We start from the raw sequence: 16,588 nt of genomic DNA on the forward strand, positions 1-16,588 counted from the left end.
TAAAAGAAAACATGAAAACATTAAAACGTTAAAACACATACACTCCAATTTGTGGCCGGGTCTCACAAGATCACTATAACGAGATCAACTGCCCCAGGCCTGCCGGAAGAGCCAGGTCTTCACCGCTTTCCGGAAGGCCAATAGGGTGCGGGCGGTCCGGACTTCAGGAGGTAATTGGTTCCAGAGAGCCGGGGCAGCCACAGAAAAGGCCCTAATATTAAACCCGATAAATTTAAGCAGTGTTGACAGCATGTTATGTCGTATAACTATTGCACTAAACTGTTCTTGTTTTTTCAACAGAAATAGTACATATTTTAAAATTAGTAAGTATTATAATGAGTAACAGCAATGTTTGTTAAATAGATGTGCTAGTTACATAACAACTTCAAGCATTATTTAAAAGTATTTAGGATGTCGTGTTTTACCCAATTGTAGATCAACATAATGAAATTGGAGAGCCAATGACTAGAGAGTTCTTATATTCTAATATGTGCAAAATAGAGGATGGTGAGAATTGTTCTTCTGTTATTCCTTCTACAGGCAAGTATATTTCATTTATTTTTTCACATATAGTAGTTTGTAAAGTGCAATTATTTCTGAATGCTTCTAATATAATTGGGTGCTTATTCATTACGGTTTCCTATATATATCAACCCTATATATATCTCAAACACTATAGTAGTATGTATGAGGCATGAAGGACATCATGCCATAATCATAAAAAGAATAGAATATAAAACACACATTGCTATGTTCCCTATTGTTACCACTCTAATATTTGTTGTTATTGTTAAAGGCAACAAATTAACATTATTTACTAGTAATTATTTGTATTATTTACAGCACTCAACAGTGCTGTCCCAGAGCAGAGGTATATCAACCATTTCATACAGTCCTTCCTCAGATATCTCACATTTTGTTGTGCCTTATTTTTTAGCTGCGGAGGGGAATGGGGACAGTAAAATTACTCATTGTGTTGAAAAGCTACGAGTGTAACATGTAAACTCATAACAGTATGTCGTAAACTATTTCTGTCCTGGAAAATGAGACATAGGACTTATTTTTATACCATTAGAAATGTTTTCTTCACAGCAAGAGTGCCCAATTCATGTCATTTGAAGAGATCGCTAGTTCGTTTTTCTTAATGTGTAACATTTACCACAGCCAAAACAAATGCAACATTTTCTTTGTAGAATGAATGCACAATTAAAATCACTCTGAGGGGCCACAAGTTTATTTTTTAATAAGTTTAAGTTATAAGTTTAAGAGGGCTAGAATGCTGCATTAATTGTGGAAAAATTCTTGCTTCTTCTGGGCCTCGTGAACATGTCATTCTTTCTCAAATACTATAATCCAATCTCCATCATACAATAATGTATAGTTACTCATGGTTATCTGTGCATTACTAACTCTTTTAGTGTGGCCTCGCCCACATATTTTTTTTTCCTCCACATTTTTCAGTTCCCCCATTTCTACTTCTACCATCAGTGGCAATAACATCCAGGAGTTTTTATTCATCTAGAATTATTGTCCTGACGTAGTGTTAAATGCATGGAGTAAAACTTTGCTGACTATTTTTGCTGGAAAATTGGTAGCAGTTGTATATGTTTCTGAATTCAGGAAGACTTATACAAAACGACATTGACACTTTCTATCTCATGATGGATAGACTTAGGTGGGCTCCAGAGTTTGTCATAAAGTGATAAGGAAGAACAAGAGTGGGCAATGGGGAATACGGGAGCCAGAAAGTGGGTAGGGTTAGGGGTAGGGGTAGTTGTTCATTATCACAGTCCAGGTCATTTTGTGAACATACAAATATGCATCAGAAAGATATTCAAAGTTTTCAGGAGACAAAAACAAATAAAAGTGTCCATGTTCAAAGTTTTCATTAGACAAATTATGTATGTGTAAATGAATTTGGTTGGAATTGATGACTGCTGATAAGGCTCCAGAATTATAAAAGTATCTTGCTACTAAGCATTAATGGCATGCTTGCTTCTGAATTGAAATTAGAGATAGTCTAATGCTTCTTTATATGCTTGCATTGAAAATGTGCTTACATTGTTTCTTGTAAAGGCATCCCAGATGTAATGAGTCAGTTTGTAGGATGAGATTAAGACAGGTTTCCAATTTTTAAAAAATTCACATTCTGAAAAAAAATTCTGAATAACCCAAGGAATCACAAAGCTCTGCAGATAGCTTCTTGAACTGTAGGCGAGAGGAAGAGAAGCAATGAACAGTTCTTATTTGGCTTTAAAATGCTTGTGTAAAATATGAAAGTGATCTTCAGGCTCCCACTCTCTCACGGTCATATCCCAAACTTCTTTTATTTAATAGAGCTAGCTTCTGAAGAATCTGAAGAGGATAAAGAACATACATGTGAGACGTTGCTGATGTGCATTGTTACCGTGCTTAGTCATGGGCTGAGAAGCGGGGGTGGAGTAGGAGATGTACTCAGGAAACCATCCAAGGAGGTAAATTAACATTGCATGTTAAAGGAGTAATGCATGTATGTGATAACAAGAAAGTATTGAAGAGTCATAAATAATTTTAAAAATAAAGATTGAAATGAGATTTTATATAGTATTAATATTGTGGAAAGTATCAGTACGTATGGTGCCAGCTAAATGTGTAAATATCAGTGTTGATGTCTTAATAATAGTTATAGTTACTCTAATAAATGATTTATTAATGTTGCAGTAATTACATCATATTACCAGGCCAAGACCTTTCCCAAAAGTCCATTTTTTTACTACCTGTAAACGTATTTTTGACCACAAATAGGTTTTCTATCAAGTGTGGCAAGAGGGCTATAAAACTGTTTCCAACACTACTTTAGTTGTAGAATCATAAAGTTGGCAATTCTGTCAAAGCTGCTATTAAGTTCAGGAATCCAAATTAAAACATTACTGGCTGCCCAGCTGAATGCATCCAGTGAAGAAGAATCCATCAGCTCTTTGGGGAGCTGCTTCTGTATATCATGCATATCATGCTTTTTTTAATATTATGTAAGAAACTGTTTTCTTGCAAACTAAATCTGTTATTCCATGTCCTGCACTCTAGGGCCATCGCAAACTTATCTTGACATTTTTCTATGCAGGTTTTTTTTCCCAGTGTAATTTCATCCTGTTTTAGTTTCTCAAGGCTATATCTTTTCAGTTCCTTCAACCTCTGTTCACAAAATCTACTTTCAGGTCTCCTATCATCTTTGTCCTTCTCTCAACATACTGCAATTTATCTAAATCCTTCTTAACGGCACACAGCAAAGTGAAAAATGAATAACAAAGTATAACATGAATCTGTTTTTGTGATTTAAACTATACTGTTGTTGATGCACCGTAATATTGAATTTGTCCTTTCTCCCACATTCAGTAAGAAATAGCATTGCCAAGCCAGGGATCCCCTATTTTGATTTGTGATTCCTAAAAAGAAGAATTTGCATTTATCTCTGCTATATTTTATATTTTCATTTTAACCCATTTCTCACAGCATTTAAGATTGTGTGAATTTTGTCCCAAAGATGTTTTTTTCAGGTTGCCACTGCACTTTCTTGTTTTTTTTTTTCTTTTGAATATGTTTCGCTTCTCATCCAAGAAGCTTCTTCAGCTCCGACAGGATAGTGGGAAATGGAACGATTTATATTCCTTGCAGAAAGCTGGTAATCCGCATCCTTTTAGAGCACTTAACATCCTTCCATTCCCCGCTATCTTACCAGAGCTAAAGGAGCTTCTTGAATGAGAAGCAAAACGTCTTCAAAAGAAACTACTTTATACTAGTAGTTCACATTGTATTCAGTCCTTATTCAAAAGCAATCCATATTTATTTAAGCTCTTGATGTTTTTTCCTGTTTTACTTCACACACTTTTTCAATAGGACATTTCCACTGCATTCAGTTACTTCTATATTTCTTCTGATATACTTTCACTTCCATTGAACAAAGAAGACCAAAGTATGCTCTCATGCACGCCCACTTTCATATCTTTCCAGATTCATTCCTTGCAACAGACAACATACTATCTCATTTGTATGTCTTCAAATATATCTATCTACTTCCCTATCTTTATAAACATTCTACCAAAACAAGCTCATTCCTTTACTTGCTCTAGTTTTTCATCATCTGTGTATATTATATCATTCATTCTGTTTTTCATATCGAAATCTGGGAACTTGATCTTCGATACATTATTTTGTATGCTTGTTGCATAATACAGTCTACCTAAGATTCACTGCATATGCTCACTTCCCCACCTAATACACCTATAACACCATCACAGTCATTTCTTATATATTTTTAAATATAGTACTTCAATATGCTTAATGGTTTAATCCAAACTATATCACACACCCATGTCTTACTTCCTGTTTTATAATCCACAAGTATAATGTGGCCTAGCGTGGTACGTATTGTACATAGAAATAGGAAACAAAAAATAGAAAATAAAACCTACAAAATACAAATGATTTGCCAGAAAAGAATGCCCAATCTATATGTGGCATCTATATATCAATCAATCAATTTAATTTACATCCAAAATGCCCCAAAGTTAGAAATATAATCTAAACTTGGCAATAGATAAAGTCTTTTACAAATAAAATATTTAATAAATACTATATAATAGACTTAAAACCCCAACTCATTGATTTGTTAATGAGAGCCTTGCTTTTTATCATCATAGTTAAAAATCTCGTGCTGCTATAATTTTAGGATTTTTATCTGCAAATGAATTTTTTGCATACTCAGAAATGTTTCTTCTTGGTTTGGATTTTAAAAATTAGGCCAGATAATTTCCTGCCAGACAGTCTTATAAAATTCTCAGTACAATTAAATATTATCCATCATTACAATATCAGTAGCATTACAGGGGCAATGAGAGATGAGGTTTTTAAAAAATCTCCCATATAGTATACTGTATTTGATAGCAACACATTTAATCTACCTTTTGAAAAAGATGTTCTTTAAATATAAGTTATATATATATTTAGGGAATTGAAAAATATATGTGTACTTAATTCTAAAAATTACAGGTGAACATGATACTTTAGCTATAGCCATTAACTCCTGTACTCCTGCATTTCAAAAAATTTTATGGGACTCCAATTTGGATCACATTTCCTAACAATAACATAGCGCAGGTGAAATTTTTAAGCTCTATTTTAAGTGTCGCAAGTTGTGTTTCCAATCTGTTATTGTTATATTCTGTTGGAATATAACAAAGACATAAGCAAATATATGTTTTTAAACAAGGAAGGATTGCTTCAGGAAATCCCAAATGAATCCTTTGTAGATATGTGGTTTCAACAAGTGATTTAAAAGATAAATTAAATTAGTCCTGATTATTTATTCTCCAAAGGTATGTCATCAACAATTCATTGTATCAAACAAAGGCATCTATAATGTTCACTCATCAAGTAACATTCCCCTTTGTAGCTCTGTTTTCTTTTAATACTTTCCATTTACTATCGGAAAACCATCTGCATTTTAGGAACCTCTGTTTGCTGCAAGAGTGATATATGACCTCCTCTTCTTCTTCATGGTGATCATTATTGTCCTCAATCTGATTTTTGGAGTCATTATCGATACCTTTGCTGATCTAAGAAGTGAGAAACAGAAGAAAGAAGAAATTTTGAAAACAACATGTTTTATTTGTGGTAAGTATCAGATTCAGCAAGAGTTCAGTTCTAGGCAGATAGAGGAATGTCTCCATTCTCCACCTCAAAAAATGCACAATTTTTTTGTGATGGAATCAACATCTTATGAATGTTTTTAGAATAAATTGCTAGAGGGCATGTAATGTTAAGGCTTTAACAGAGTCCTTTCTGAAGGCTACTTTCTGAAGGCTACATTTGCCATCGGGTAAGAGGTTTGTCTTCTCATGGATTAGCCAGGGTTGAAAAAATAGGAATGCATGGGCAGCTCTCTGTACATTAGATAGATGTACAAGGTAAGATCCCCTGGAAATTTGGTGCTGAGATAATGTTTTATAAATTACAAAGAAGAGTTGTAGTTAGGGCCGAACAACATGGAAGCTGTGTAAACAACCCAGACTATGCCTATACTTAAGAGCCAAGCAATATTCATTTGAACCTTATCATTACCAGAAAAAAAAAGTTTACAATCTATAAAGGTTCTCCTGCACATGTGTGCTAGTCGTTTCCTGCTCTAGGGGCAGTGGGGGTTGCCCCCAGTTCAGACTGGTTCTATGGAACCGGTAGTAAAACCAGCGGGAGGCTCCACCCATTGACCCGGATGTCATCATAAGTGATCTGTGCATGCGGGCACGATGCGAACCGGTAGTAAAGGTAAGTAGAACCTATCTAGAGGACGCTGCTCATCTCAGTTTCAAAGCCGAAGAGCCAGCGCTGTTCAAAAATGTCTCCGTGGTCATGTGGCCAGCATGACTCAATGCTGACCACTCAATGCTGTTACCTTCCCACCAAAGTAGTCTCTATTTTTCTACTTGCATTTTTTACGTGCTTTCAAACTGCTAGGTTGGCAGAAGCTGGAACAAGTACCGGGAGCTCACCCTGTTACGTGGCACTAGGGATTCGAACCACTGAACTGCCGACCTTCTGATCGACAAGCTCAGCGTCTTAGCCATTGAGCCACCACATCCCTTGCTACAATGTATAGGTAGTCTTAAAATACAGTAAAATAATGTAGTGCTGTTAAAAAAAGCTGTTTTATATTACTGGGGTTGTCTTTAAAAAAACTTCAGTGGAATCCAGTCATCTAATTAACCAGTCAATGTGCTATATGAAAACATATGCTGTATATGGTTGAATATTCTTCCTCCAATTGTGTTCAGAGGTCGTGTTTCATTTTCCTCTTTAGGTTTGGAAAGAGACAAGTTTGATAACAAGACAGTAACTTTTGAAGAACATATTAAAGAGGAGCACAATATGTGGCACTATTTATTCTTCATTGTGTTGGTAAAAGTAAAAGACTCTACAGAATATACAGGGCCTGAGAGTTATGTAGCAGAAATGATAAAGGTGAGTTTTGCCATGTTGTGTGTGAAATATGGCTTGTTCATACTTCTTTTAATTCTTCTAATGCCAGAAAGTCTGAATTCACATTCTATGAAGATTTTAAAATATTTGTAATGAGCACTGATGTGTACCTCTTTTATTCTCCCCCCCCACCCCCGGTGGAAAAATGTTGTTCTTCAGAACAATTATAATTTGTTTTCACAAAATTGTCACAAAATAATATCTTGTCAATGTCTGATATTTTTACAAACTCAATGTGTGGCCACTTTTATTCTTTGGACCCTTAGGCCCATAGTTGGCACAGTGGCTGTGAATTCACTGTAGGCCACTCCAGAACTCTTGCAGAAGGAAGGAAGCCGGGTAGAAGTGTTCCAGCACTACTGGGTAGCCAGAATTTGAAGATGGAAACAGCCCCTTCTCTGCCATCAAGTTTTCACAACTTGGATTAATCCAAGTATTTCTCTCATGTGCAATCCAATTGGGAATACAAATAATTTTGTTATATTTTATTATGAGCAGACTTGGCATTTAATATGCCAAGGCCCTTGGGCTCCAAAGATCTGAAATTGTGGATCCCAGTGTAAAAATCCCCTGGAAAAGGGGAATTTTTAAAAAATTATTTATTTAGTTTGTCAAACATGTATGAGAAAACAGGTATAAGTATAAACATAGACATGAATACCGGAAATGAGTACGAATACATGGGGACAGTAGGACAGGGACGGTAGGCATGCTGGTGCGCTTATGCACACCCCCTTACAGACCTCTTAGGAATGGGGCGAGGTCCATGGTAAACAGTTTAAGGTTAAAGTTTTGGGGGTTTGAGGATGTAACAACAGAGTCAGGTAGTGCATTCCAGGCATTGACCACTCTGTTGCTGAAGTTGTATTTTCTGCAATCAAGTTTGGAGCGGTTTACCTTGAATTTGTATCTATTGTTTGCCCGGGTATTATTGCAGTTGAAGCTGAAGTAGTCATTGACGTTGTAGCAGACAATTTTGTGTACTATGCTTAGGTCAGACCGTTGTTGGTGTAGTTCTAGATTGTCCAATTAGTTGAAGGTTCCTAAGTCACATTTTCTGAGTGAAGCTTACTCTCAGCCTCCTGTCATATCTTTTCTTATAAATCATGTCCCATTCTTCTGTGCCCTCCCCACCCCGCTCCATTATCCCGGGATAATGTTGTAGGAATCCAATCTGGGTCAGTCACCGGGACCAGAGATGTTTTGTCTTCTAGCAAAGTTCTCTGAAGATGGGCTCTAGCATGAGTCCAAAAGCTTGGAAGACAAAATCCCTGATCCCGGTGACCGATCCAGATTGGATCCTACAATATCTTTTCTTGCACATCACAATCAAAATCCCATTCTTCTGTGCCTCCACCCATTCCTGACCCCAAAATATGTACCTCCAGCCTATCATTCCCTATCTATCTAAAGTTATAATTAGATTATACTAAAGCAGGTGATTCTGGGTTAAATTAACATCTCAGATTTACAAGTCACCAAACTTCCACCTAAACTACCTTCCCTTCTACCACCTCAGCCATCTGTTGGATGGATAATATACAGTAGTATTTTCATATGGCTGTTAGACCAACTTCAAATATTGAGTAGCATTTGAATGTGTATAGATCCCAGATGCCATCCTTGAAAGCTGATAGTATAAAAAATAATTCCTAAAAGAAGGTTGCATTTTCCAATTAAGTTTAATCCATTGTTGAATATATCTCTTTTAACTGTAATTATATTCTGATCACAGAATATGACCCAATATGCATTTTGTGATCATGATAAGATTAAATTCATTTAATAAAAGAAATGATTTAATACTAAACCGGTTAAAGGATTTTTGAAACAATCAGATCAGATTGATAAAATAATGGTGCTGCCATCATCTTCATCTTTGGGGTTATTAAACTTAAAAAAAAAAAGAATCAAACAAACTGAGCTAAAGCAGTCTTCTAGTTTTTCTTTTAGACTTCTGTTTAACAGCAAATGGGATATCTTTTTTGTTTGTTTATATTTCTGTACGTCAATTTAAGGATTTAACTTTAAAGATTTTTTTGTAAACCCTTTTGGAAGCAGAATGTCTTTGTTTTGCCAAATGCTCATTTAATCCTGCATTCAGCTTCCTGATTAACTTAAAGCACTAATGGGCCAGGAGCGTGTGTTTCATTTTTCTCATGCCTTCTGCCTCATCAGAAGTCTATCTGGATGACTATTCCAGTTTGAACGTTTGCCTCCATTTGTAATAAAATACATGCGGTTGCCCTTGGAAGGGGCATTATGCAGCATATATTAAATGGTTTTTGAAGATAAATCCCCTCAAAATCTCTCGTTATGTAATCCATTCTGCTTTGAATTCTTTTAAGTCTGTGTCCTACTTCTGAGTATTCCCTAAATAATAGCTTCTTTTTAAAAGTGTTGTGAGTAATCGTCTGACAGTAGATTAATGGGTTTAGGAAAGCTTGTCACCTTATCTTGTTCTCACAGGGCTAGAAAGTTTTTGGAATATAATTTTGCATTTAAGTCAGAAAGCGTTTGCCTGTAAAAATAATTGAATGTTGTGTTTGTAATGGTATATAACTGACAAAACGTTTTTGTAAACATGCAATCGCACATATTAAAGAACTTTTGATACAGAAAACAGCATGACTTTTTAAATATAATTTAATAACCATTCACACAGCAATCTAGCAGAGGTTTTTTTTTAAAAAAAGAGAAAGATTGCTTGTTTTCTAAGTACACGTGAAAATGTCAAGCGATCAATTGTTACCAGAACTTTTTATGGAACAAAATGCTTTAAAAAATATATATACTCCATATTCAACAAAGTTTGCATTCCATGGAAAGAAGCTGTGTGTCCACATATCAGTAAAAATAGGCTTTGTTGGTTATCTCAGGAACCAAATCACCAGTAACTGCATTTGTCTCGTCTTGGCTGTCAAAGGTATTGAAAAATACCAAATTCTCAAGCTGAATGAACCCTCAGAGTCCCTCAGAAAACAATAGCAACTCCATCTGCACTCTAGCTGGTGTGTCGTGGCTGGTGCCAAACCAGAAACCCTCTGAGTACCATTTCAGAGAAGGACACGCCTCCTCATGCTTTGCCTGGTCTCAATAACACATGCCAAGTCAGCTCTCTCATCTAGGATTAGATCCCAGATGAGATTAACTTTATTACAGGCCAACCTGGTATTTAAAAGTACCAGCTGGAGTACAAAGCTGCTCAAAATTTGACAACCAGGAACTGGAGATAGAGGCAGAAGACTGGAACATGGGACCTATAAGAGACATTGGTTTTGTGAGCAGTTCATCCCGATTCCCACAATATGTCCCATTGCCCACTACTACAACAATCTTATTCCCAAACTCCTCCTCATTCCTGCTCAGTCTCCATCATGGCCAAGGTCCTGTTACATCATCCTTTCACACCCTATTTCTCGGGTTATCAGATTGGCATCAGGACAGTGCTGTCAATCACTCATTGCTAGCACAACCACACCCTAATCTGCAACCCTCTATGAGGATCAATTGCAGCCCCACCTTCCTTCCATCATTCATAAACTTCATTCGTGAAATGCAGTACTAAGTAGCGACTGCAAACATTTCTAAAAGAAAGCGATATTAAACAATGGGACATTGTGCAAGTGAAAGAATAATTTTGTTAGAAGACTTAAGACTATAGGCTCTTTATTGGTATAGTGCAGAAATACTTTTTCCAAGTTTTTTTTTTAAAATCAATTATTATCAATTTGGGACATTTTCCCAAAAAGGCAAGATTCACAGGGGTTTAATGTGGATTTAATGTGCCCAGATAATTTTATAGCTGTAACAATTGGCTTTAAAAAGTGGGTGTGCCATACCATGCTGCTGCAGGATAGAACAAATCCATTCTGTGTGTATCTAGTATTGTCTGCCCTCTAGGGGTATAGTTGGTATCTACTTTTGCCATGGCAAACTGATGTTTTGGGTCACCTTGTTGTATGATTGCTTCATTAATTGAAGATAAAAATGGAATGGTCTACAGCGCTGACCACCTGTATGATCGGATATGTAAAATCAATTTGTTTTGATTGTAACTGGCCACAAATATGGATCTTTCTGACTTTATTTCAAGGACTATTTCTTACTGGTTTGGTAAGTAGGCTAGTTAACAGGTTCCCATGGTTGCCATAAAAATTAATGTAACAGGGATTACAAGCCCTTACATGCTGAGATAGAATTATTAATAATTTCTACAAATAACCTATATTAAAAACTCTTTCAGACTGAAAATTGCAGAGCTAACTGCTATAAAATTTAGGTGGCCATACCGACTTGTTCTTTTACTGATCTGTACCATGTTTAATCAGTGTTATCTTTCTTGTAACATGCCTTTGTCTTTTTCTGTGGTTTCAGGAAAGTTCATTTTTTAATCCTTTCTTCTGGGTAGTGATTTAGCCAGCTAAATATTGATTGCCTATCTTAATGCTTCTAGGATTCCCCCTGCCTTATGGAACTTCCTTGCCATCATCATTTTTATTTTCCCAAACCTGCAAAATGGTATAAAAGAATTTACAGTTGCCTTTACAAGAAAACACAAGGAATTTGTTGAGGTCACTATATGAGCTGATCAATATTCCCTCTTTGTGATCAACACAGAAAGGAGAAAAATTACTTAACTAGTACCCTGGGATGCTGTAGTTCTTTTAGAAACAAAATTAGCATACATTTGTACAATAATTCCCTCACCATACTACTATGATGGGAATCTTGAGGATGGATGGATGGATGGATGGATGGATGGATGGACGGACAGATGGACAGATCTTTTCTGCCATCCACATATTGCATAGAAAGGCAGTGGCACTTTTGCAACTTATTATTAACCTAATTTGCTAGACCAATTCTTGAATACAGCTCACCTGTCTGGAACCCGCACTGCATATCGGACATTAATACAATTGAACGTGTCCAGAAATATTTCACAAGAAGAGTCCTCCACTCCTCCGCTTGAAAACAAAACACTTTATGCCACCAGACTTGATATTTTGGGCTTAGAAAATTTAGAATTATGACCCTCATAAAATTATGATTTTATGACCTAAGCATAGCTCATAAAATCATCTGTTACAATGTCCTACGTGTCAATGACTATTTCAGCTTCAACTACAATAATACACGAGCACACAATAGATACAAACTTAAAGTGAACAGCTCCAAACTTGATTGCAGAAAATATGACTTCAGCAACAGAGTGGTCAATTCCTGGAATGCACTACCTGACTCTGTGGTTTCATCCCCAAATCCCCAAAATTTTAACCTTAGACTGGCTACTATTGACCTCACCCCATTCCTAAGAGGAATGCAAGGGACGTGCATAAGAGCACCAGCGTGCCTACTGTCCCTGTCCTAATGTTCCCTTTAATTGGATTCATTTTATGTATTCAATTCATGCTTATACTTATATATATTATCTAATATGTACTCGACAAAATAAATAAATAAAATAAATAAAGTATTTATAATTGTATTTGCAAGATGCTGTAGAGTCTGGGACAGGGAATGTAACTTGTAGTTAGTGCAGATAAGCTGCAAGAGTTCCATTGCAGCTGATGCAGGCTGCTTTGGCTGTTTGTAGGTCTCTTCTCCCACACACTGTAGCTTAGCCAAAGTGAGCAGGGTGAAATTGAAGACTTCTGTTTGATTCTCCCTTCCCTTTGGCCCTGGACCAGCTAGCATGCAAATCACCAGACTGCTTTATGTGGATTATTTTTTTTAGCTACAGACTTGAACAAAATAGCTTGCTTGAGCCAGGAACAGGAAAGTGAAAGGAGCCAAGAGTTTCCACCAGTAGGAAAACAGATTGTCCAGAAGTTCATATATTGCAGTTTATAACAACCTCAGTCTAATTCCAACATTAGTTGACCAGATTGATCTAGAGCAGATTTTGAACTGTCACAAAGTGCTTGTATGAAGTGTATTTAAAGTGTAGGAGTTAATTCTTCCTTAAATCCAAATAATTGTACTCTGCAGAGTCCCCTAACACGTGTGTGTGTGTGAGAGAGAGTGTGTGAGAGAGAAATTGTCAAGATACTATAGGAACTGGAGATTCTCTGTACAGTGTTTTGAACACTATTCACAGTCAAATAAAATACTAGAAAAACCTTTTTTTTTCCATTAAACTTTAAGTTTAAGAAAGGATGTAGAATTGTTTACTCACATAATTTACCTTGTATGCCACTCATCTCATCTAGAGGCATTTTTATTACTTTGGAAATATCAGTACTAACTACAGTATTGGATTGGTGGGACATGAGTAGTCTTATGTTGACTTGTAGGGTTGTCTTTAAATTTAAAGAACCTAACTCACAGAAAAGAATTTGCAGATATTTGAATAAAATTGGGTTTTGTCCCATACTGGCTATAACATTTCAAAATGGCTGACTGTGATCTACGTACGACTACATGTTGTAGTATTAATTATTATTATTGCTTATACTTGTATGCCATCTAATTCCCAATGCCTCACAACAATTAAGCAAAGAAATTACGATAAGATCAATAAAAGATGGCAAGTGGAATTGACCAGTATGAGATCTCACTCTCCCTTGCCAAAGGTCTGGGTGAAGAGCAAAGTCTTCACTCTTCTGAACAACAGGACAGTGGTAACCCTCTGGTTCTTGGAAGGAACTTCATTCCAGAGGGTAGGCATGGCTACAGAGAAGGTGCACTTCTGTGGTCCTAATCATTCACATTGTTTAATCAAACCCAGATGGTGCCAACCTTACAAGATTGAAGTCGTCAGGCAAATGCTATGGAAGACAGGTGGTTCCTCAAGTAACCAGCCCATATGCTGTTTAGGACTTTATAGGTAACAATCAAAACCTGGAAATAAACTACCGGTAGCAGCTACTGCTACCTCTCATAGGTCTTCTAGGGGCATACCAGGGCCAGAAGGGATAAGGGAAAAAAATGAAAAGAAATCAAGTGCTAGGACATTATTTGAAGGAACTAAAGATCAAGACTGTAAAAGGAAGGAATATTTATTTATTTATTTGATCTAGGATAAATAAGTTAGTTTTTTCTGGTAACCCTATGAATTTTTGTACTGCAGTAACAAGGCTTTAAGGATTTGTTTATAGATAAGAGATAAGATACAGGAGGAAGAGATTGTTTATATTTTAAGGTAAGGTGACAAGTTACTAAAATTGATTATATTTGCTGTGATGAAGGGGAAGTGATTTCTTTATATATTTTTTCTTTTTTCTTATATTATTTTTTCTTTTCTATTTTTTTCTTATCTGTACCTTGTATTTTTTATCTTTTTCCTTTTTGTTTGCATTAGTTTTTAACGTTGCAATTGTAATTTTTAATCAAATTGCTGTTTTAAAAACCATAAGATTTGATTTGATTTGAAATCATTGTTTTTTTAAAAAAATAATTTTTATTAAACAGTTTGACTTTAAAAACAACACAAAAAACAATCACACATATATAAAAACAAAACACGTCAAGACATAACGTATTGAACATTACATAACTTTAATGGTAATTTTACAGCATTTCGTATCGCCTTACGTATTTTGCTTTTGTAGTACTCTATCATTTCTAATTGTAATTTGTTGTTGTTTTTAAGTGCAGAAAATTGTATCTTTAAAATTAGGCACAAAACAGACCCTATTTTGGAACGTGTCTCATTCTGTAACCCTGAGAAACATCAGTCTAACCTCTTTCAACTATTTGTGTCAAAACAACAGAAAAACTGGGCCTCGGCATTACCTGTTCTGCCCTTCTATTCATCTGGTCATTCTCTCCTATATCTATTGCCCAATATTTTCAGAGTGAGGCTCCATTACCTTGAGCAGGTTACAAAATGTTACTGTATATAGACGGTGCATCTGCGCACGGTGTTGTTGTTAAATGAGCCTTTTTATGCAATTAATTCCAGCAGAGCCACTCATGCTATAATCTGTCTTGGTTTGTTTATGTAATCCCTTTTGTGGCAAACAACAAGAACTAGGTTAGCAGAAGGCCTTGCACTGTCATAGAACGAAAGACCCAGAGGAACCACCTCTGGGCAATCCCTCAGCTGCTTTTCATCACTGATTATGTAAAACCATAGTGGTGCTTCCTTGTCATGAAAATTACTTCATCATAGGAAACAGCTGCTAAGCTAACTGTGAATTTCCCTGTAGCCTTGAACTATTTCCAGATGATTTTAAACTACACTAGTCTTTGTACATCCTAGCTTTTAAATCATGGAGGTTAACTTTATTTCCTTCATTATTTTAAGGGTTGCCATCTGGTAAATTTCAGAATATCAGCCAGGTAGTTGCCCTGTTTTATTAATTTGTACAAGGAAGCTCATGGGTGGCACTAGCAAATTAGGTGTGGTTAAGTTTAGTTAATTGGGAGGACAACAATTAACTCCAGACACAGAGGCAGTCAGCATCTCACTCTTAGTCGTGTTAAATAAACTGGAGAGAAAATAAGTAGTTGGTTAGTTTCTTTCCCTCCCTTCCTTAAAAAAAAATAAAATAAAGGGAAGAAGTCATGAGTGGCAGAAGCCCAATCGTCTTGCTCATTTCACTTAGATTTTTCAGAAATTACTAAATAGTAAGGGTTCGATTTGTCCAAAGTTCTAAAAATCCCCTTTTAAACTCTTCCTAATTTTTTTTTCCTGTGCCATCTCATTCTACAATCTGTAAAAAAAAAATTTTTTTTTAAATCGTAACTTCACTTTTTCTTTGCATTCATCTTTTCCACATCATGTGCATTGCCTTGTGAGTACAATTCTGAGAATCAAAATTGAAATGTGGAAATGGATCTGCAAAAAGGATTTTCTGTTCTCATAGAAATGGCCTAAGCATTCTTGAATTATTTTTCCTGATGATACTAAAATATCCATCCGTAATGTGCCTAGTAGTTCATTTGCTGAAAGGAGCAAAATTTTCTTGGGCAGAGATTGGATGTTTGTTTGTCTGTTATAGGGGAATTCGAATCTTCTGATGTCATGATTCTTGGCAATTGTTACTGTTTTGTAGTAGGTATCCATCTTGGAAGGGTTATACGATTCCTAGTATATACAGTACTACGACCTCATTTATCACAGTAACAGTGCAACAACACATAATGTATCGTACAAATGTGTCCTTGGACCTGTACTTTTTCTTAGCAGTTTAAATCTTGGTTTGTTAGCTTTTCCATGCGAACAACTCTTTTTTTTTATGAGGCATCCATTTATTTATTATTTATTTATTTTAGAAAATGTATATTGCCGCCTACTCGCCCATGGCGACTCAAGGCGGCTTACATGAATATAAAAACATCATATAAAAATAAAAGAAAATAATAAAAAATAATAAATAAATAAATAAAATAGTACACACATCCCTATCCCGGCAACAACACATATTCATACAAGCCATTTAATGAGCTCCATCCCGCTCTGGGTTCCCCAGGCCTGTTGTCAAAACCAGGTCTTCAGCGCCTTCCAGAAGAGTGTTAGAGTGGGGACCAATCTAATCCCTGAGTGAATGATGTTCCAGAGAAAGGGAGCCACCACAGAGAAGGCCCTTCTTCTGGGTCCTGCCAGTTGTATCTCCCTAGGGGATGG

At 36.0% G+C, this 16,588-nt stretch overlaps 1 protein-coding gene across 1 annotated transcript in view; it reads left to right on the plus strand.

Annotated features, from left to right (window-relative positions):
• ITPR1 (inositol 1,4,5-trisphosphate receptor type 1) overlaps window positions 1–16,588 on the plus strand; it is a 282,837-nt gene that overhangs the window by 251,882 nt on the left and 14,367 nt on the right. Inside the window, exons 56-59 of the mRNA XM_070933575.1 lie at window positions 436–540; window positions 2,338–2,474; window positions 5,484–5,649; window positions 6,833–6,993. Coding sequence (XP_070789676.1) covers window positions 436–540; window positions 2,338–2,474; window positions 5,484–5,649; window positions 6,833–6,993 — 569 coding nt within the window. The remainder of the gene's footprint in view (window positions 1–435; window positions 541–2,337; window positions 2,475–5,483; window positions 5,650–6,832; window positions 6,994–16,588) is intronic.

The sequence above is a fragment of the Pituophis catenifer genome, unplaced genomic scaffold, assembly GCF_029215685.1.
Source record: "Pituophis catenifer annectens isolate HBS135680 unplaced genomic scaffold, rPitCat1.0.hap2 SCAF_2, whole genome shotgun sequence".
Lineage (NCBI taxonomy): Eukaryota > Metazoa > Chordata > Lepidosauria > Squamata > Colubridae > Pituophis > Pituophis catenifer.